The 19,770-nt window shown below is 43.4% G+C and overlaps 1 protein-coding gene across 6 annotated transcripts in view; it reads right to left on the reverse strand.

The window, feature by feature from the left end:
• Nucleotides 1–1,848: 1,848 nt before the first annotated feature.
• The window catches only part of PAMR1 (peptidase domain containing associated with muscle regeneration 1), a 131,040-nt gene continuing 113,118 nt past the window's right edge, over nt 1,849–19,770 (reverse strand). For all 6 annotated transcript variants that reach the window (XM_036428425.2, XM_036428424.2, XM_036428422.2 and 3 more), the window contains 5 exons: nt 11,612–11,824; nt 9,635–9,701; nt 6,049–6,281; nt 4,332–4,624; nt 1,849–2,928 (listed from right to left, as the gene is read on the reverse strand). In XM_036428425.2, the coding sequence (XP_036284318.1) occupies nt 2,392–2,928; nt 4,332–4,624; nt 6,049–6,281; nt 9,635–9,701; nt 11,612–11,824 (1,343 nt within the window). In that variant the 3' untranslated portion in view covers nt 1,849–2,391. The remainder of the gene's footprint in view (nt 2,929–4,331; nt 4,625–6,048; nt 6,282–9,634; nt 9,702–11,611; nt 11,825–19,770) is intronic.

Here is a 19,770-nt window from a genome sequence, read left to right on the forward strand (position 1 = left end):
TTGCACCTCTCCAGATCCAAGCTTCCTAGGTTTAAAAAAAGCAAAATGAAAAAAAAAAAATTGAGCAACCTGATAAAGTATTTGTAGAAGCTAATGCTCCAACCTCAGTTAAGGTCTAAGATGACCCTTATGTCAACTTCAGCTCCCCAATTCCTAATCCACTGAAATCGAGAGAGGGACTAAACATTTCTTGTTTTAGCTCACTAAGCATTGGATGTTGGCTACTCAGAAATTGATAATACACTTGTATTAGATTAGGCCAGCGATTTTCGATTTGTATGCTGCAAGAATTTTTAAATCATGCAATATGTACCCGACTATTTAGTCAGGGGCAGTGACCTCTTTCCTTTAGATTGTCACAAAAAAGAAAAGAAAAGAAAAGAAATGAAAAGAAGAGAAAAGAAAAGAAAAAAGACAACAGCCAATACAATAGCCATGCAGTGTGAATGAATTAAAATTATACATATCTTTTGTCAGATCACCAAAAAGTATAATGTATTTTTAGCGTGCCACAGAATTTTAGTAATCAGTTTATGTGTGCCATGAGATGGAAAAGGTTGAGAACTGGTGGGTTAAAACACAAGGATGTATGTGTGTGTGTGTGTGTGTGTGTGTGTGTGTGTGTGTGTGTGTGTGTGTGTGTTGGGGGGGAGGGTTTAGTAAAAAGAGTAGAATGTGACTTACAGAAAGCCTGACAAAAAGAGAAAGTACCAGAAATTCTCCTCTGGCTCAGGGAATTATATAAAGACACAGACTTGGAGACAAATGTGTCCTGACCTCCAGTCTTGGGACTGAAGTTTTTGAGGTCACAGTTCTCTGATATGTCGAGGAAGAATCAAGCTCCTGTTTGGTCTATGGGAGATGAATGTCTCCCCAGGCACCCTGTACTGACCCTGGGCTCTGAGCACTCAGGAGGTATAGAAAAAAACCCCGAGAAGTTCCCAGAGACCCTTGAGGGAGGAAGAAGAGGTCAAGGAGAGTCTGGCTGAATAGCTGCCAGAGAAGGTCATTACTGTGGCCATGAGGCTGAGTGACCAAACCAGGGTCAAAGAGATATCACTCCCACATGTCAAGAGAACCAATGCCAGCCAGAGCTGAGGAGGAGCCAAGTCAGCATGTTGGGCCTCAGGGAAGCAGAGAGAACACAGCACAGGTTACAGTGATTACAGACCCCCACACCCAATGTCAGTGTCAGCAACATGCCCAGGAATGGGGAAGAGTCACCACACACACCCAGGAAACAGCAGGAACTCATCCCTGTTCACCCCAATGCTTAAGTCATGGAAGACCCCATTCACTGTCTTGGAGAGGAAGACATTGGTGAGGAGAGCAGGACAGAAAGTGAATGTCCCTGAAGAGATCATTCAGGGGTTGGATTGGGTTGACTTCATTTGTTATCTCTACTCTCCAGTGGGAGCTGGGTGATGGGCTTGAAAGGAAAATCACAGAAATTATAGAAAACAATGAGGCCACAGTCTCTTGGCAAATCTCCATCTAGTGGAGTAAATAGGTAGGTGATTCCAGTTCAGATTCTATGAAACTCTGTCATAAAGATTTATTGAGGTTCAAGGCAGGGTTCTGTCCTAGAGCTAGAACATGAGAACCAGAAAAAACACTAGAAATGACCTAATTCCTGGTATTTTCCTCTGTGCTTTATTTGAGATACCCATGTATCTCCTCCCCGAGCCCACAACCCAGCAAATCCAACGACTGGAATTCAAAAGATGGTTTCAGCTGTGCCATATGCATTTTGGGGAATTATACCTTTAGGATCTATTTTAAAAGGCTCTCATCCCCACACATGCAGCTCAGAGTAGTAGCATGCAGAAATCAGCTGTAACACACTTGTCCTGTAGGTCAGAAGCCAACCCTTATTTTATTCAAATGTGTACAGGAGATGGGGAAGGAGCAGGACCACACGGTACTGTGGAGGTGCACAAAAGCCAATGTCAACATCTCATCCAGGCTCCGCTGTCCTGGGCTGTCCCGAAGGTGGCTCCTTGGAACTTGGTCTGGATGGATGGAGCCTTGGAAGAGACCTCATGAAACTCAGGCCTCCCAGTCAAATCTTCCCCACCAGGGCTGACCATGACATTTGCACCATTAAAGGGCAGGTCATTTGAATGGGAGCTTTTTCTTAGCTATTCACATAATCTTTTTTGAAGCAACCCAGTTCTTGCAAACAGGTATCTTCCAAATGGTCAGAGCAGCCAGGGAGGCAGGGGCCTACCACAAGTGAGCTCTCCTTGCCCCCCACAAGCTCTGTGCTTGAAATCAGAAGCCCTGGCTCAGCCAAATTCAAGGGCAGAGTCCCACCTCAGGTCCACACTGACTTGTGCAACACACGCATGCATGCACGGAGGCACAGACACTCCCTCAGTGGGCCTGAGCTCACTTCATGTTTCTCTCAATCCAGTCCTTGAAAGGTAGAACCTTGGTGAAAGCTGTGTAGAGGCTGTGGCTGCATGTTTTGTCGTAGCTCCAGCTGACCAGCCCTACCAGATGCCAGCGCGGCTCAGGGGACGCCTGTCCCGGGAAGGACAAAGCCGCGATGCCCCCCGTCTCTGCCGTGCAGATGTCGGAAGGGGCGGCGGGGTCCCGGCTGGCACAGAACATGTTGTCCGTGATGCTCACGGGGATGCCGTGCTCTTCATGTTGCTCCTCACACATCAGTGAGTCCACCACCCTGAATACCCCGGAGCGCAGCACATCGTTCTTGAAGCCGGGGCTCCTCACATCTGCCAGGATGTTCCAGCCGGCCACGGTGAGGTGGGCCTCCTGGAAGGCGGTGCTGAGGTCCCGGGTGGCCACGAGGCAGATGGGCTGGACGCGGGTGCTGATGCGAGCCTTGTCCAGGAGCTTCAGGACGGCGATGTCAGCGTCCAGCAGGATGGGGTCGTAGTTGGGGTGCAGAATGATTGCAGAAATCTACATGTGCAAGGAACAGACAGCAATGGTGAGTCGCCCACTCCTCAGTGGACAAGAGCAAGAAAGCCTTGGGGCTGAATTATCGGGAATAAATGTCTAAGAGACAGCTGCAATTATTTGGAGATACTTTGCCCAAAGGATCATAGAAAGCGACTGCTCTGTTTCCAGGGTTGCAAACTGAAATGCCTGCTGGGCCTGGCAGGTATTTTAAATAAGTGGAGTGGAGAGGCGAGGCTGTTAAGAATGAGAGCACACATTCCATCTAGAGTGGGCAATTGCCACCTGGCTCTGGCTGACCACTGCCATGCAGTAATGGGGCCAGCATTCTAACTTTGCCAGAGACTAGACTCCAGATCTTTACCTGAAACCTAATTTTTAAATGTTGGCGAACAACTGATTTAAAAATGATATGTTAGCACGATCGAAACACAAACTCCTACAGGCTACCAGTTGGCAATCCCTGGTCCACTGTAAACATTTCATTCATCTTCAACCCAACAAAATAAAATGTTCCACAGACTTTTCCACAAGTCTTCTCTGATTGCCCCAACCCTTGCCACAACTCTTTGATGGGTGCCTCTAGGAGCTTACATCTGTGATAACTTGTACCATTTTATGTATGTTTCTATTATTCCATCTACATTTGGGTTCATTTCCTCAGGGATTCTCTTGAATTGAAATAATCATGATGTACTAATCTGTCTACCACTACTAGTCTATGGACTCTTCAGGGCAAAATCCATATAGATAGATGAATAGATGGGTAGATTAATAGTTGAACAGATTGATGGGTAGATGGATGGATGGATGGATGGATGGATAGATGGATGGATGGGTGGATATATGGATAGATTAATAGAGGAACAGATTGATGGGTGGATGGATTAATGGATAGATGAATGGATGAACAAATGAACAGATAGATAGCTGAACAGATGGATGGGTGGATGGATAGATGGATGGATGGATAGATGGATGGATGAATGGATGGACGGGCATGTGGGTAGATAGCTAGAAGAGATGGAGGGAAGGAGGCAGGCAGGGAAACAGAGGAGATTATAAATTGATTTGGAATATCCTGGATAAAACCTCTCTATGTCCTCAAAACCTACACAGTACAGTGCCCTAAACATAACAACAGGTGATTAACTTTTGATGACCACAATAAGAGATAATTGTTACTATCTTATTTTTAAAACATTAAATGGAAAAAGGACTCTGTACTCTTTCTAGATGCTCCCTTTCCATAGTTGTCAATATGCAATACTGGGTACCTGCTACATGCTGGGCTCTCTGCTGGGTGCTAATGAGCTGAGATGAAGGACTGACACCTTCACTGTTCTCCTAAAGCTGGGAGTTTGCTGAGCCAGGGGTCCAGGGTCCACGTTGTAACCCTCTCTTACCCGCAAGCTCTGGATGGTCTTCTCATCTCGGTCGTCATCCCGGTAGAATTTCCCCAGCACAACTTTGAGGTCTGCTGTCTTGACCATGGTGACCTTCCCCAGGTCAGTTACGCAGTGGGCAGCCACCACCACGGTCCGCTCATTCACCAGGGCACCACTGCAGACCAGGAACCACTCATCCTTGTGCAGGCTGCCCCCATGCACCCCGCTGACTCTTCGGTAGATGGCCGCCTGCCATGGCCAGCGCAGCCCCTGGGTCTTCGGAGAAGTGATGTTCTCCGTTTTCCCACAAACTACAGAGAAAGCACGGGCTCAGTAAGATCAGCTCAGAAGAGAAATGTGTCACACAACCAAGAGAGCACAAATCCATCGGTGTCATGACCACTAAGCATCTAACTTGTGAGGTCTTCCCTGCTTTATTAAATATTAATCAACCACCTTGCCATGGCTGGCTATAAAATCTAGGGTAAAGATTGGAGACTTCCAATCCCAGGTACTTACTGGGCAAGTTGCCTAATCTCAAAAGCCCCAGTCTTTTGCTTTCAAAACGGATAGAGTAATAGCAATCACCTCACAGGGTGAGATGATGTATAAAACCAGTTAGACTTGAAATATTATGACTATCACTATAAAAGTGACCACCATGGACTAAGCCATATTGCTTTCCTTTGACAAAGAGGATAGGGAAGGTAGCTTAGAATATGTAAGACCCTATTCCAAACACTTCTACGTATTATCTCAGTAAACATTATAACTTTATGAGTAATTAATACCTCATTATCTCTATATATAAAAGCCTAATGACTGAATTGTGGAACAACCAGAATGACTGGTAGATCAACTGCTATGATGCACACTGACCACTAGGGGGAAGACGCTCAGCACAGGAGCTGCCCACTGGTGGTCAGTGTGCTCCCACAATGGTAGTGCCAGTCAGCTAACCAGATGAGTGGCTGCTCTGGCAGTGGGATGAGCAGCACTCCCACAGCAGTCTGATCCCTGCAAGCCAAGCCCCATCAGTGCACAAATCTGTGCACCAGGTCTCTAGTCTAATTAATAGCAATAATCTAATTAAATACCATTGATTAATGAGTATAAAAACTGGGGCTTTTTCAGGGTAACAAAGATGACATAACTAGAAACTATCTGACACCTTTAACCCTTTCTCCACTTGGTTTTTAATGACTGCTCTCTCCCTTTTTTCCAAGTAAATATAATAGAATTAGCCATAAGAAAGTATGCCCCATCCCCCCAAAATTATCTAAGATTTAATGAGTTAATTTCTTCTGGGTAATAACTTTTAAAAAAAAAATATATTTTATTGATTTTTTACAGAGAGGAAGGGAGATAGAAAGTTAGAAATGTCGATGAGAGAGAAACATCAACCAGCTGCCTCTTGCACACCCCCTTCTGGGGATGTGCCTACAACTAACGTACATGCCCTTGTCTGGAATCGAACCTGGGACCTTTCAGTCCGCAGACCTACGCTCTACCGCTGAGCCAAAGCGGTTTCTGCCTACATAATAACTTTAAGCCACAGGAAGGAAACTCTGTGTAATTTCAGACATCACCTATCTAGGGAACGTATTAGAGTACCATTCCTTTGGGCAAGTACCATTCCCCCCCACCTCTGCCCCCCAAAAAAGGGTTAATGACTTTTCATAGGCTGCCGTGTAGGATGTAAGCTGCCCAAGTCTAAGGATGAACCTTGACTCACTGGGGATGCAGGACGGGGCACGCCCACTCCACTTCCCGGTTCTCAGACAGGTCCTCCGGCTGCTGCCCAAGCGGCGGTAGAAAGGCGAGATGCACTCATACTGGAGCTGGGTGTGCAGATGTTGGTACCCAGTAGGCAGGTCTCCAAAGGGAAGGGCTGGCTTTTTGGTAGGGATGCCATGCAGTTTCTGCTTGCTGAAGGTGGATGAGTACAGCTGGTGTAATGGGGTCTGCCTGCATCGGGGCACATGGATCCAGAGAGAGAGCAAAGTGAGACAGTCATTGTGGCCTTTTTAGTCTCATGCCAATCCCCATGTAGATATTTAGCTACATTCAAAGAAGGCAATGGATTCTATCTCTCTCTCCCCTTTTCTTTCATTCTGTTTCTCTTTCTCCTTTCCTCTCCCTGCCTCCTCACTCCCCACTCCCCCACACACATGCACACACTTCCCTTCTACCACTGAGCAAATTATCTTGCACATTTCAACCTTCATTTTATTCTCCATTTCCATTTATGGCATGTCTCCAGCTGTCTAGAATTTTAACCAAAGAAAATAGTATCTGACATAATTGCTGCTATCCAAAGGAACACTAACATGCACACACAAAAAAATTAAATTAAACAAGAAAGGAAGTTAATTTGAATGGGAAAGATCCAGATGTATTTTTTCCCCTCTAACTGTTATCATAATGGAGCAATATCAGAAATTGGCTTGAACTAAACTGAATTGCTACAGTAGCTTGATTTAGCAATTAGCAGATGTAATTAGTACACCTCGGAGAATAAAGCTTTCTCTCAGGGCACATTGATTGGGAAAAATATGGAGTGTTGTGTGTAAATGTCAAAAAGGTTTTTTAAATGAGCCCCAAAGTTGAAGCCCCAGGAGACCACTTGGGGATTCTTGGGGGAGATGTAAGCACTTCATACAGCTTGTGTTCATTTTATATCAGTGCATAATGACTGCTAACTGGAAAGTTAGAATTCCTTTAGGAATCCATGAGCTCATCCCGCTTATTGAATGGAGGAAGGAAGCCCAGAAAGGTAAGTGGGAGTGCCTGAGGGAACACAGGAAGCTAAGCCGGTACCCAAGGCAACACTTATCGGTCATGATTCCCACCCTGCTATCTCTACCTCACCGATTTCATAGCATCTAAAGCGATCTATTTCCTATGTCTCTACAGGGATTTGCTCAGAGCAGATATTCAAGGCCCATGGATTTCATCAGAGAGACTCTCAGCTCATGTTCAGAACCAGGTCTGCAGCTCAGGGAGCTTCTGGACAAGCAAACAAGCTCACTTCTTGGGTTTTCTGCTGAAGGTCTACACTGCCTTCGGGGGTTCCTGGGTAAGCCTGGCTGCTGGAGATTGGCATATCCCTGCCCTAGCCGCCTGTCTTCCAGAAAGATCCTTAAAACCAAATTTTAGGTTTGCTTTTTTATCTACATGGGACACCTGGCACCCGGGCACCTAACCTCCATTACAAGTGCTTTTCAATTGCAAAGTTCGAGTTCTTTTTTTAACAGCTCAGGCCTCCTCTGTGAGATGTCTCCTTGGGAAGGACAGGTGGGTCAGGCTTATCCCACTGGCTGAGGGTCCAGCCCAGGTGACTCACAAAGATCAGAAAAGGGGGTGAAATCTGGATTCCACTGTCACTGCTCCCACAGAAAGGCCCTGCCTGGAAAGGGAAAGACAGACATGGAGTGCGATAGCCCCAGGAACAGGGAATGACTGATAAATTTCTGCTGTCAAAACATTTCAGGTCACTTAGTTGGGGTTGGGGTCAATTCTAGTCACGTATTGATACTATTTTCAAAAAATATATTATTGACAGGTATGCATAAGGCTAAGGTGTTTTGCTAGGGCTTTTACATAGACATAAAGTTTCGTGCATAAGGGAGCAGACCCTGAAGGCTTCAGACCCTGAAAACCCTGGATTTGCATCTTGGCTTTGCCATTTCTTCTACCAGTGTGACCTTAAGCAAGTTCCTTAATTTCTCTGAGCCTCAGTTTACCCATCTGTAATAAAAATGGTAATAAAATGTATAATAAAATGCTAATAAGACCTACTTCGGAGATTGTAGTGAGAATTAAATGAGCTAAAAGATATAAAGCATTCATCAAATGGCACACTGCCAACACCCAATAAAAGTTAGTATTGCATTTAATCCTTACAAGAGACTGATGTTATTATGATTACTCTTCTTTTTCAAAAGAGGAAATGAAAGGCTCAGCAAGTGAGGAACTTGCTAAGGATGCCCAGTTCTAAAGAGAGACAGACCAGGTCTTGGACCCTTGTCTGCCCATCCAATTCAGTCATTCAATAGATGTTTATCAGGGACTTCCTCTGTGGCAGGCACTATTCTAGATATTGGGACTTCAACATGAACAAACAGGTAAGGTTCCTGCACATGTATGTAACTTTTACATATTTTGGCAGGGTGGTGGGGGGCGCAGATGGAAATAGAACAAGTAAACCAAAAAACTATATGGAAGACACCAGGCTGAGATGGTTACTAAGATGAAAAGTGAAGTATGGTAATCTGGCCGGCATGGCTCAGTGGTTGAGTGTTGACCTATGAACCAGGAGGTCACAGTTCAATTCCCAGTCATGTCACATGCCCAAGTTGTGGGCTCGATTCCCAGTGTGAGGTGTGCAGGAGGCGGTCGATCAATGATTCTCTCTCATCATTAATGTTTTTATCTCTCCCTCGCCATTCCTCTCTGAAATCAATTTAAAAATATATATTTTTTAAAGAAATGAAGCATAGCAAAGGCCAGAGAGCCCTAGGTAAAAAAGTCAGCTCAGGGTCAAGGTGGAGGTGTGGGGTTGCTAGTTTTTAAAGGACAGTCAGGGAAGGTCTCTTTGACCAGAGAACTGGAGGAAGCAAGACGTTAAGCCTCATTGAAATCCAGTGGAAGCAGGTTCCTGACAAATGCAAAAGTTCTGAAGCAGATCTGTGCTTGGAGGGCTATGGCAAAAGCAAAGAGGCTGTGTAGCTGGAGAGGAAAGAATGAGGAGAGGATGCTGGGAGATAAGATGAGAAGAGTATTTCCTACAAAGGAAAGGAGTAGAAATGGGTCTGTTCTCTCCCTACTGGTAGTCCTTCCAGGAGTAAGGCAGGGTGAGTGTACTAGTGAGCTCACAGCATCCATCTCTAGTTCCTAGGCTCCACCAGCCAGCCTCACCTGGTTGGTTACTACCAAGAACATCTTCCTGAGCCACAGCTGACTGCATTTGGCAGGAATGCCATCTCCCTAGGAGCTGCCATAATGAATACATAGACATTTCAGGAAGAGTAAGGTATTGAAATCCATTGATCTTTTTTCATCAAAGATCATCTTCAAGTCTCACTTCCCGGCAGCCATCTACTTTCCCACGATCCAGCGAAATCTGTTCATCTTCCAACAAATGCTACCTCTTGGCTAAAGGCAGCTGGCTAACAAGCCACCACTCGACCAGCCCTATTCTCTCATGCCAATCAGCACTGAATGTCCCTAAGAAACCAAGCTGCCTGGCCAAACACAAGTGAGAAAAGGGGTGGGGAGGGAACCTTCATTGGCCTTCACCTTCAGAGGAGAGAGCTCACCTGGACTGAACCTGCATTGGAAGCACTCTCCGTCTCACCAGGTCTGAGATCTTTGGTTCTCGGCAGGCTAGGGATAAAAGAGACAGCGCTGGGTATTCTTGTTCCATTTTAACTGCTCACAGCATTCAGTGCAGGCTCAGACCTGACCACCTTTTCTGGGCACCTCACATTCCCCAGGCTTTTGGAGGTGGGACATGTGCAAGCTTTGACAGCTTAGCAGAGACACAATTGACACTCCCTTTGAAGAGACCAGGGGTACACTTGGGAAGAGCTCTCCACCTGTGTGGTTTGGAACAATGGCGGCTAATGGACTAGGATTATCTGGACCTATAAATAGTATTTGTAAATTTGGTCAAAATGGCAAAACGAAGATTCTGAAATCTAAACCAACATAGGGAATGACAAGGTTCTCATGTAAAAGCAGACAGCAGTGTCAACCAGTAAGTCTTGGGTAACCGACTCCTCCACGTCACTTCCCTGAAAAAAGGCTCCTAACAACCCTTTGAGGGTGAGTCAAAGCCCAGTTTAATTGTCAAGTCTTTTCTTCTTCACCGGTAAAAAGAAATCCTCCCCACGTCACTTTCTTCATCAAGCAGCCAATATTCATCTCATTAGCAACCTAGGGAACTTGGGTTTTATGAACTTGTAAGAGAAGAGTTGACAAAAATCTCCACGGGCATAGGGGACACCCTTTCCATGCTTAATGACAACAAGAATCGGGGAGTCTGTGCTGGTGGGGATGAAAGTCGCTCCTGGCTCGAGTCTAAAGGGATTCATTCCTTTTACAAACCATCCTCTTTCATTCCTTTTTCCCATGATGAGGGTTGTTGACAAGTACCCAGAAGGGAAAGTGGAGGGTTGAGGCAATTATCTGGATAATCTAGGCCAAGGATATATCCCCATTGCCAAGGGGTAAGGGCCTCCCCCCCCCCCCCCAACCACCTTTTTTCATTTATCTCCCAGATTCCCAGATTGCCTCACTTTGGGTTGACATGATTGTTTCACCCCTGCCTATCCTCTTTTTCTTCTCCTTTCTTTTCCAACCAGATTATCGTCCCAGCTCCTCTTCACCTCTACAAATTCTTCCCAGACGGGCTCCAAGTCTCCTCACTGCATGCAACTGTCCCTCTCTAGGCAATGGGGTCATTCCCGTCTCTACACGTGCACTGCGCATCTATTCTTGGAACCCTGCCTTGGATGTTCAAAGGCTTTCTGCCTTTTAAAAATGTTTGTAAACATTTTACCATCTCAAACCTCCCTCCACCTAGGCGGGCAGGAATGGCTCTTCCATTTTGTTGTTTCATTTCCTGCAGGAACTTAATGTTACACAGAGAGGAGATAAATGTAGCTATAAAAATGCATATTGATTGCTTCAATCCAGTCCTTGGGTTTGCATATTGAAACTCAGCCCTGTCATCTTGCCTAAACTGCTCTGATAACCACATACTGTTCTCCATCACATCAAGATAATGTGATTAGCCCTAACCGGTTTGGCTCAGTGGATAGAGTGTCGGCCTGTGGAATGAATGGTCCCAGGTTTGATTCCAGTCAAGGGCATGTACCTTGGTTGTGGGCACATCCCAGTAAGATGTGTGCAGGAGGCAGCTGATCGATGTTTCTTTCTCATCGATGTTTCTAACTTTCTATCTCTCTCCCTTCCTCTCTATAAAAAAAATTCAATAAAATATATTTTTTAAGTAAAGAAGTGGTACTCAATAAGTATTTCTTATTAAAAACAAAAAGAAGTTGTGATTAGGGTGAGCATGTGTTAGTCATATCTTCACATTTTTGGTGGTCCAAAACAGAAGCAATTTTTTTTAGGGATGGTTTCCAACCTAAGATTAATAAATATATGGTTCCAGTGAGAATGTAGGGAAAAAAGAATTTTCCCAGCAGCTCAAAAACATGTAGGGGAGCTACCAAAGTTTAGCAACTCCACCTCTATTTCTGTAGACTTCAGAAATACATGCAAGTTACCTTTTATGCAGATGGGCTGCTTCCCTGACCACTCTCCACTCTGCTGGCAAGTTCTGTTCTCATTGCCACTGAGGACATATGAGCTGTTACAGAAGAAGGAGAAGACAGTGCCAACTTTTGCATGGCGCCCATTGATGAGCCCAGGGCCGCCTGTTATTTTCTTGTATCCATTGACTGGACCCCCAGGGTCTGAGCAGTTTCTTTCCTCAATGACTAAAGGGAGAATAAAAGAAAAGGAGAGCTATTAAAAGTCTGAAGCATTCCATTTTAGGATCGCATCTTTTCATGCTTAACTGAATGGAAAAGACAGTGACACGGAGCCTGCTAACAATGGCACTCAACGGAATTACCAAGAGAAAATGCACAATGGAAAATGCATGTATCAGTCATATCTTCAGCTTTTTAAACAACTTATTTTTAAATAAAAAAGTATTTCATTCTCTATGTAAAGAAAGTTGACATCATGACGGGCTCTCAGATGATCATGTTCATTTCTTTCTCAAAATGTGGGAGCTGGGAAGAGCTGGATAAAAGAACCATGTCACCTACCGTAGATTTTATGATCTGTATGGAAAGGTTATTGTTTTTCAGTGTTGTTATATTATCTCCTTTGTTCCCTAAAGCTTGGGCGATTAAACTAGATTATTTCATATTTGTGTTGTACCCAGAAAGTAGAACCGATCAGAAACAAGAGCGCATATATAATAAAACACAGGAAAATAAAGACTGCATACATGAACTGAACTTAGATTTTAGATTTCATCTTCCCAAACATGAGTGTGTTGAGCATTACAGTTAAAAGTACTAGATCACAATATAAATTCAGGGGTACAACAAGTATAACTTTGCATCTAAACACCAATTTTAATTACAAAGGTATTTCTATTCTCTAATTCAGTTGGACAGCTAGTTAAAGTACAATAGAAAAGGCATCACCAGCTATTCTGATCACTGAATAGGATATTAGATATATCCTGGAAATATTCTATCAGATAGATCACATATTCTTCTCAAGTGGATTGTGACACAATAGTGAATAATACTTGCCTAATGACATAAAACATGTCCCACAAAGAATCCAGCCTTTAGTTACTGAGTTTCGATACCAATTACTCTATTAGCCTCCCTAGTCTCTTTCTTTTTCCTTCTCTCTCTCTCTTTTTTTTAATTGTTGAAAGTATTACAGATGGCCACCAATTTCACACAAACTCACTTAGCCCCATTCTCCTAAGTCCCTGGCCTACCGAGGCTTTCATCATACTATTGTCTGTGTCCACTGATCATGCCTACATGTATGTAAGTTCTTTGGCTAACCTCTTTCCGTTGCCCCACCCCCTGAGATATGTCAGCCTGTTCCATGCATCCATGCCTCTGGGCCCATTTTGTTGGTCAGTTTACCCTACTCTCTTGTTAATCTTTTCTTCTAAGACTCAATGCATTGGACATTCTTTTCTTCCCATGATTGTCCCAATTACCTTTCAAGCAGTTTGCCTCCAGGCAAGAAAAGAATCTCCATTCAGATAACACTTTAAAAATATTTGAGAACTAAATTAATTATTTCCTAATTTCAATTTGGCAAGGTTGCTGATATTAGCTAAATTACAGGTTGTTTACGCTAAGATTGCCGACAGACCAAGCAGTGGCTGATCTCAGTGATATTCTGCTTCTGGCTATATAATATGAGCAAATTCCCTGGTGGGTGAGTCCAAAGCCAATCTGACGTATTAAAAAAAAAAAAAGTCACTGAGTGAGCTGTAAAAAGTTCCAATAATGGTATAGGGAATGCAGTGTATTTTGTGAACTCAGAGAGTACCTGTGGCCCTGGCGGGTGTATATCAGTGGTTAGCATGTCGGCCTGTGCACCAGAGGGTGGTGGGTTTGATTCTGGTCAAGGGCATGTACCTGGGCTGCAGGTTTGATCCCCTCCACCCCGATTCCCCCACATTGGGACGCATGTAGGAAGCAACCAATCAATATGTCTCTCCCACACTGATGTTCTCTTCTCTCCTCTTCTCTTCCTTTCTTCTTTCTCCCTCTCCCCCTCTCTTCCATGCTCTCTCTAAAAATTCAATGGAAAAAATGTCCTCCCTCCTAGGGTGAGGATTTAGAAAGAAAGAAAAGAAAGTACACATAGACTTGAAGTGCCAGTGCTTGTATCGCCAGGAATGGAATAACACAGAGGAAGCATTCCGCACTGTTTTCATGATGGGGCCACCTTCTGATAGTACAGACTCATTCAATGCTCAACATGCAGGTCGGCAGCAACCAACAGGCGTCCACAGACTGCAATCATCTTATAAGCATGGTATGTTATACCTGCCAATTTTAGAAAATTGGATAGTTGCGAACATAAAAATCAAAAGAATTCTCATAAAATTCTGTATTAAATTCAGATCTAGAAACCCTGAGCCTGTATCCCCATATGGCCACAGCCCCTCTCAGTCCCCCGACCTCCACCCTACCCCAGCTGCCTGGTTCTGCAGGCAACTGAATCTGTGGACAGTTAGCTTATCAAAGGGTGATGATTTGTGTAATTCAAGTGTAGTTCTTCATCTATTTTGAGCTTTGCTTGTTAGAACTTATGGCCAAGAAAGATTGGGTGATACTCAAGACCAGTCCTGAAACACTGAAAGATAGTGAACTGTACTCAAGCCACATACGTCTCAGCAGAAGATAAGAAATCCCTTCAATAGTGAGCTTGAGGGTAGGGATCTTCTCTCCTTGGATATAGGTGCTGCCATAGTCCACCAGGCTCCCACCCATGATTTCCTCTGTGCAGAATTCTCATACATTTAATGTGTATGTAACTAGCAGGAACCTTGGAAAGTTCTCAAGCCTTTGGAAGTAAGAAAGCTTAGGACAATTCGGGTCCTTTGTTTCTCTCCCGATGGAGGCTTTACAAGAAGACTTAAAGAGAAACAGACTCAGGATACACAATCAAGTCTGCCAAGACTGAGGAATTCGGCCATATTTCTGTCATTCTTAGATGCATACATACTCTTTTACTATGTGATATGTCTGACCTCAGGTCACATGTATATTTTTCCTGTAGTATTTCTTTATGCCAACCCCCAGGAAAGCTATTATTATATCAACAATGTATATTAAACTTGATGAGATCCTAGAATGGAGTACTATTATTTGGTTTTAAGTTACTGTTCATGGAATCTCACCAGGACAGATAGGAGTAATGCTTCCAAGTTGGGAATCCACTGGAAGGCAAGGCTCTATGGCTAAAATTCAAGAGACATATAGACAATAGAAAGAGACTTACAAAGGATCTATATAGTGTAGTTGTTTGACATTGCTTAAAAACAATTATACTGAATATGTTCAGGGAACTAAAAGATAAAATTTCAGTAGAAAACAGAAAATCTTGAAAAATAACCAATGGACAAATCTAGAACTAAAAAGTTACAACAACAGAAATTAAAAACTCAGTGAAAGAGTTTAATAGAAAATCAGATACAGCTTAAGAGTAAGAATAAACTAAAAGATAACTTTAAAAAAATCAGAATGAAGCCCAAAGTAGAAAAAGGTGAAATATGTACAGAAAAAGTAAGGGACACAGGGCACACATTGAGAAGGTTAATCAATACATGTTATTGGCATACCAGAAGGAGAAGGGAGAGAGAAAGAAGCAAAAACAATATGTAAAGAGAGAATATCTGAAAAAATCTAGAACATATGAAAGACATCAACCTACAGATTTACAAAGCCCAAGGCCAGATAAACATGAAGAAAGATATACACAGACATAATACATAAAACTGTTGAAAACTAAAACCAAGAGGAAAAAATTTTTAAACAGCCAAAAGTAGAAAAGGAGGCTGGAAAAACATACTTGAATATAATTATTTTCATTATCCCTAGCTTATAACTTTAAAAATGAGTTTTGCTTCTTTAGACTTTTCCCCAAGTTTTATAATCGGAAAATGTAACCCTAAACATTTATTATCCGTTTTTTTGTTTTTTCTTTTCTTTTCTTTTCTTTTCTTTTCTTTTCTTTTCTTTTCTTTTCTAAGTATCAGGCAAAATGGCTTGGGTCTAAACCTTTCTTTTGTTTTCATACTCTCTCCACCCCATATAAATCTCTTGAATCTAGAGTAATCCAAATTTGCATTTTCTCAAATTTAGAAGAGTTTTGTTTCCAGATGCTGGTGAAAAAAGAATGGCCTCCAGGATCAGCTAAATACAGGTTCAAATAATCATTTGGTTCCCCAATGTCCAGAACAAGCTCAATAAGTGCTCAATAAATATTTGTTGAATGGAATGGATAGAGTAACATTTATTCATTTTCCACTTAATGCACAGGGGTGTGGGAAAATAACCTAATATTTCCAAGCCCTGTTTTTCTCATCTGTAAAAGTGGATAATACCATTTATCTGTCTGGGCTGGTTTAAGGAGTAATTGAAATAGCACACAGTCTCTTTTTCCCTTGTTTGCCTTTATTTACAAAGCTTCCAACTGCTTTACAAACCAATTCCCAAATTCAAACGCATTAAAGAACAATCCACAAAGAAATCTAAAGCCCATGGTTGGCCCTATTTGAGTAACTGGCAATATTACACTCTATTATCTGGCCTCTTGGTAATGGCTACCCATGATGGGCTTCCAGACCTGGGTTCAGTGTGTCGACTAGGGCTTCTGGGTACCAACCATGGTCTCTGTACAGTCATCTCTTTTAATCTTGCACAACAAAGCCTTAAACTTGGATTCCAATATCAAACGTCCAGGGGACATAATTCTCTCTTCCCTCTCACTTGTTTTCAAAGCTGTACATTCTTCTAGGACGCTTTGAAGAGAATTCTAAGCCTTCTTCCATCCATTCTCTTCTCTCCTGTTGGGTTCATAGACCATCAGTATCTCATCAGAGCATCTCCCCAGGGTTAGATTTCAAAAACAAACTCTACTGCCAACCCCTGCCATCCCTACAGGTTCTCTCTTTAGAAACCTTTGTATCTCCCAATTAAATAGACTCATGGTTCTTTTCCATTTGACTTTCCAAGGCTTTGTGTTTCATTTCTCCTCAGAGGGATGGGTGTTTCTAGACCAAGTCAAATGAGAATTTAAAACATCTGCATCCCTGGTCTGAAGGAGCATCAAGCTCCTGCTTTGCTAAGTAAAAATAGTCCGTGATTAATAATAAATAACCCGCTGCCCCATTACTTTTGTGTATCCAGGGATACAGACACATTAAGTTTAGTGAGCCCTTGCAGACTTGGGAGTCTATTTTTCTGGGATATTATTTCATATAAACATTTGAGGAAAGACCTTCTCCACCTTTGTCTTCAATTTTTCTCAGGACAACAGTAAGCGGTGGTTTGCTGTGGCACCTCTTTATAGCCATGCAATGGCTTTGTGATTATTTTCATAGTGAACATTATGGGTCCTCCACCTAGGTCCTGTGCATCATTTTTGCCAGCTCAACTTCTACATGTGAATTTATTGCTGAGAGCTGGCACCTGCCACCTTCAGAGGCCTGCCCTCAGGCATGGGCACCATCTTGCTCACATGAAGTACTGAAACATGCCTCCATTTATATCCCGCCATGCACACCTCAGGATGCCTGTAGCCAATGACTGATAGATATGAATTCAAAAGCCCAACTCCTGATCCTCCAGGTGTCCTTTAACTCCCCAGCACCCCATGGATGGAGCTGAGGCTGGGACTTGAGCCCTTCATGCCTTTCTGCACTCTGGGAGATCGTGGGGAGGCTGATTGGCAGGGCAACTAGAGAGGCTGGATCTCATCAGTGGGCCTCACCTCCACAGATACTCTCCAGGCCAGCCCCACACCTGCAGAGCTGTTTTACCTGAAGGGATCAGGTGTTCTGAAACAATGGGCTTCCTCAAGCTCCACAGTGTGGTTCTAAAATCTACCATCGGAGGACTCTCCCTACTGATTTGGTCTGTCTGAGCAAAGCCAGGGACCTCTGTACAACCCTGGGACACAGAGGAGGCTCCAACAATGATTGAGTCTGAAGTTCTTGTGATGCTGATTGATAGGCCGTAGGAATGGGTTTAAGTTGATTTAAGGCAAGTAAGGTTGTATCTTTCCCCCTCCTATCTGACTGGAGATGGTCATAAAGTGGTACCACAGCCAACTGCCACATAGTGTTGTTCTGAGAAAAACTGAAGACAAAGATGGAGAAGCTCTTTCTTTAAATGTTTACATGAAATAATATCTCGATACTCAGGTAGGTAGCAGAGATGATCAGGATTAGAACATCTAGAAAAAATGGCCATGATAATGGAGACATGAGGGAGTGTGTCAGAAAAATGTGGAGACATTTTAAGAAAAGTGGCCCATCAGGGCACATGGATATCACTTTTTCTGTGCTCTCCAATTGGTTAATTATATTGAATGTGGCAAAAGGAAGTCACACTCTTCATCCCTAACCTAGGGATGGCCTCACCTCCCTATCACCCTAATGACCACCAGACTCAGGGATCAGACAAGAAAACAGGCCTCTTCCTCCATTTCATCACTGTCCACCCACATACTCTTCTTCACAAAGTATCCTTTTCTGAATGAATCTCGAGTGTTACTTAACATTATACAACAGATGCCCATGTATATTTCTCTTTTCCTTTTGCTTAAGTTTCAAAGCTGTAAGTTTGACTTTGGAAACAAGATCAATAAACATTCCTTAGGAACCAAAGAATCCAGTCACTGCTCTGCCTTTTGGAAGTCCACCATGTGATTCTTTCAATAGAGAAAGACTCTGAAGCGTGTGACCTATTGATTTCACCGTGCTCCTTGCACCATATATTTAATGAGTGCCCAGCAGGATAAGGCATGGACAGATGTTTTTCTGTAACTTTAACACAGAAATTTTTAGTTTAAGTCCAGAAATAGAAATGATGTCAGTTAAGGCCTGAGACACCTCAAGCTTCTCCCCAGCTTCACTTAAGCACTTCTAAGAATATGGTTTGGGGCCTTCTTTCCAATTATGTATTCCTCAGGTGTTCAGGAGAGTAGCTATCTACACTAATACAAGAGAAATATGCAAATTGACCATCACTTTGCAATGTCCATCAGCCAGTCAGGGGCAAGTATGCAACTTAAACTGACAAAGATGGTGGTGGCCCTGACCCCCCAGCCACTCCGGGCCTCTGTTCAGCATGCATGCAGGCATGGAACAGCCAGGCTGTGGGGATTCCTGCTATGACAGGGAGAGTGGGGGTAGGGGGTTGGGGGTGGGGTGCGGCAGAGAGGAAGCTACTGGAGAAGCACTCCAGATGGAGTGAAGACTAAAGGCTTCAGCCAGAGCGAAGACTGAAGGTAGCAGCCAGAGTGAAGGCCTGGGTCTAGGGTGCTGGAAGAAAACCAGTGCCGGCAGCCAGAGGAAGGAAGGCCTACTGCACAAAGCTTCATGCAATAGGCTTATAGTATGTGTGTGTGTGTGTGTGTGTGTGTGTGTGTGTGTGTGTGTGTAGAGAGAGAGAGAGAATATATATATATATATATATATATATATATATATATATTCATTAGCACCAATTTATCCTATGAGATTAGTGCCTTCCTTAAATGTGCTTCTAAAATTATACCATAACAAAGGACCCTAACCAAGGAATAAAGTAAAGGTAATCATGGGGGCTCTAAATGAATTGAATGGGGAGTGCGGGAGTCTCAGGAAAGATTAGCCAACCCCAGCAGTTAACATGAGTTACAACAAAGATTTCATCAGGTATAATCGATAGAACTAAGTTGATACCACTTAGCCTGCTGTGTTTTCTGAAAAAAAAAAATATCTTAATCTGCAGGCAGGAGCCTTGGGTGAAATGAAATGTTCCTGCTTGGGGGGGCAGAGGGTGGGTGGGTGTGGAGAAAAGAAAAGAAATCATGGTACTATTATGTTTGTTTGTTTTTTTTTAATGTTTGTTAATCCTCACCTGAGGATATTTTCCTTTTAATTTTTAGAGAGAGTGAAAGGGAGGAAGAGATAGAGAGAGAAACAAGGATGTGAGAAAGACACATTGATTGGTTGCCTCCTGTATGTGCCCCAACCAGGGCCTGGGATGGAGCCTGTAACCAAGGTATGTGCCCTTGACTGGAACCAAAGCCAGGACACTTAGTCCATGGGCTGATGCTCTATCCACTGAGCCAAGCCAGCTAGAGCTATTAGACCTCTTTAATAGGCGCTGCATTA

This window comes from Pipistrellus kuhlii, unplaced genomic scaffold (assembly GCF_014108245.1).
Source record: "Pipistrellus kuhlii isolate mPipKuh1 unplaced genomic scaffold, mPipKuh1.p scaffold_m20_p_9, whole genome shotgun sequence".
Taxonomy (NCBI): Eukaryota; Metazoa; Chordata; class Mammalia; order Chiroptera; family Vespertilionidae; genus Pipistrellus; species Pipistrellus kuhlii.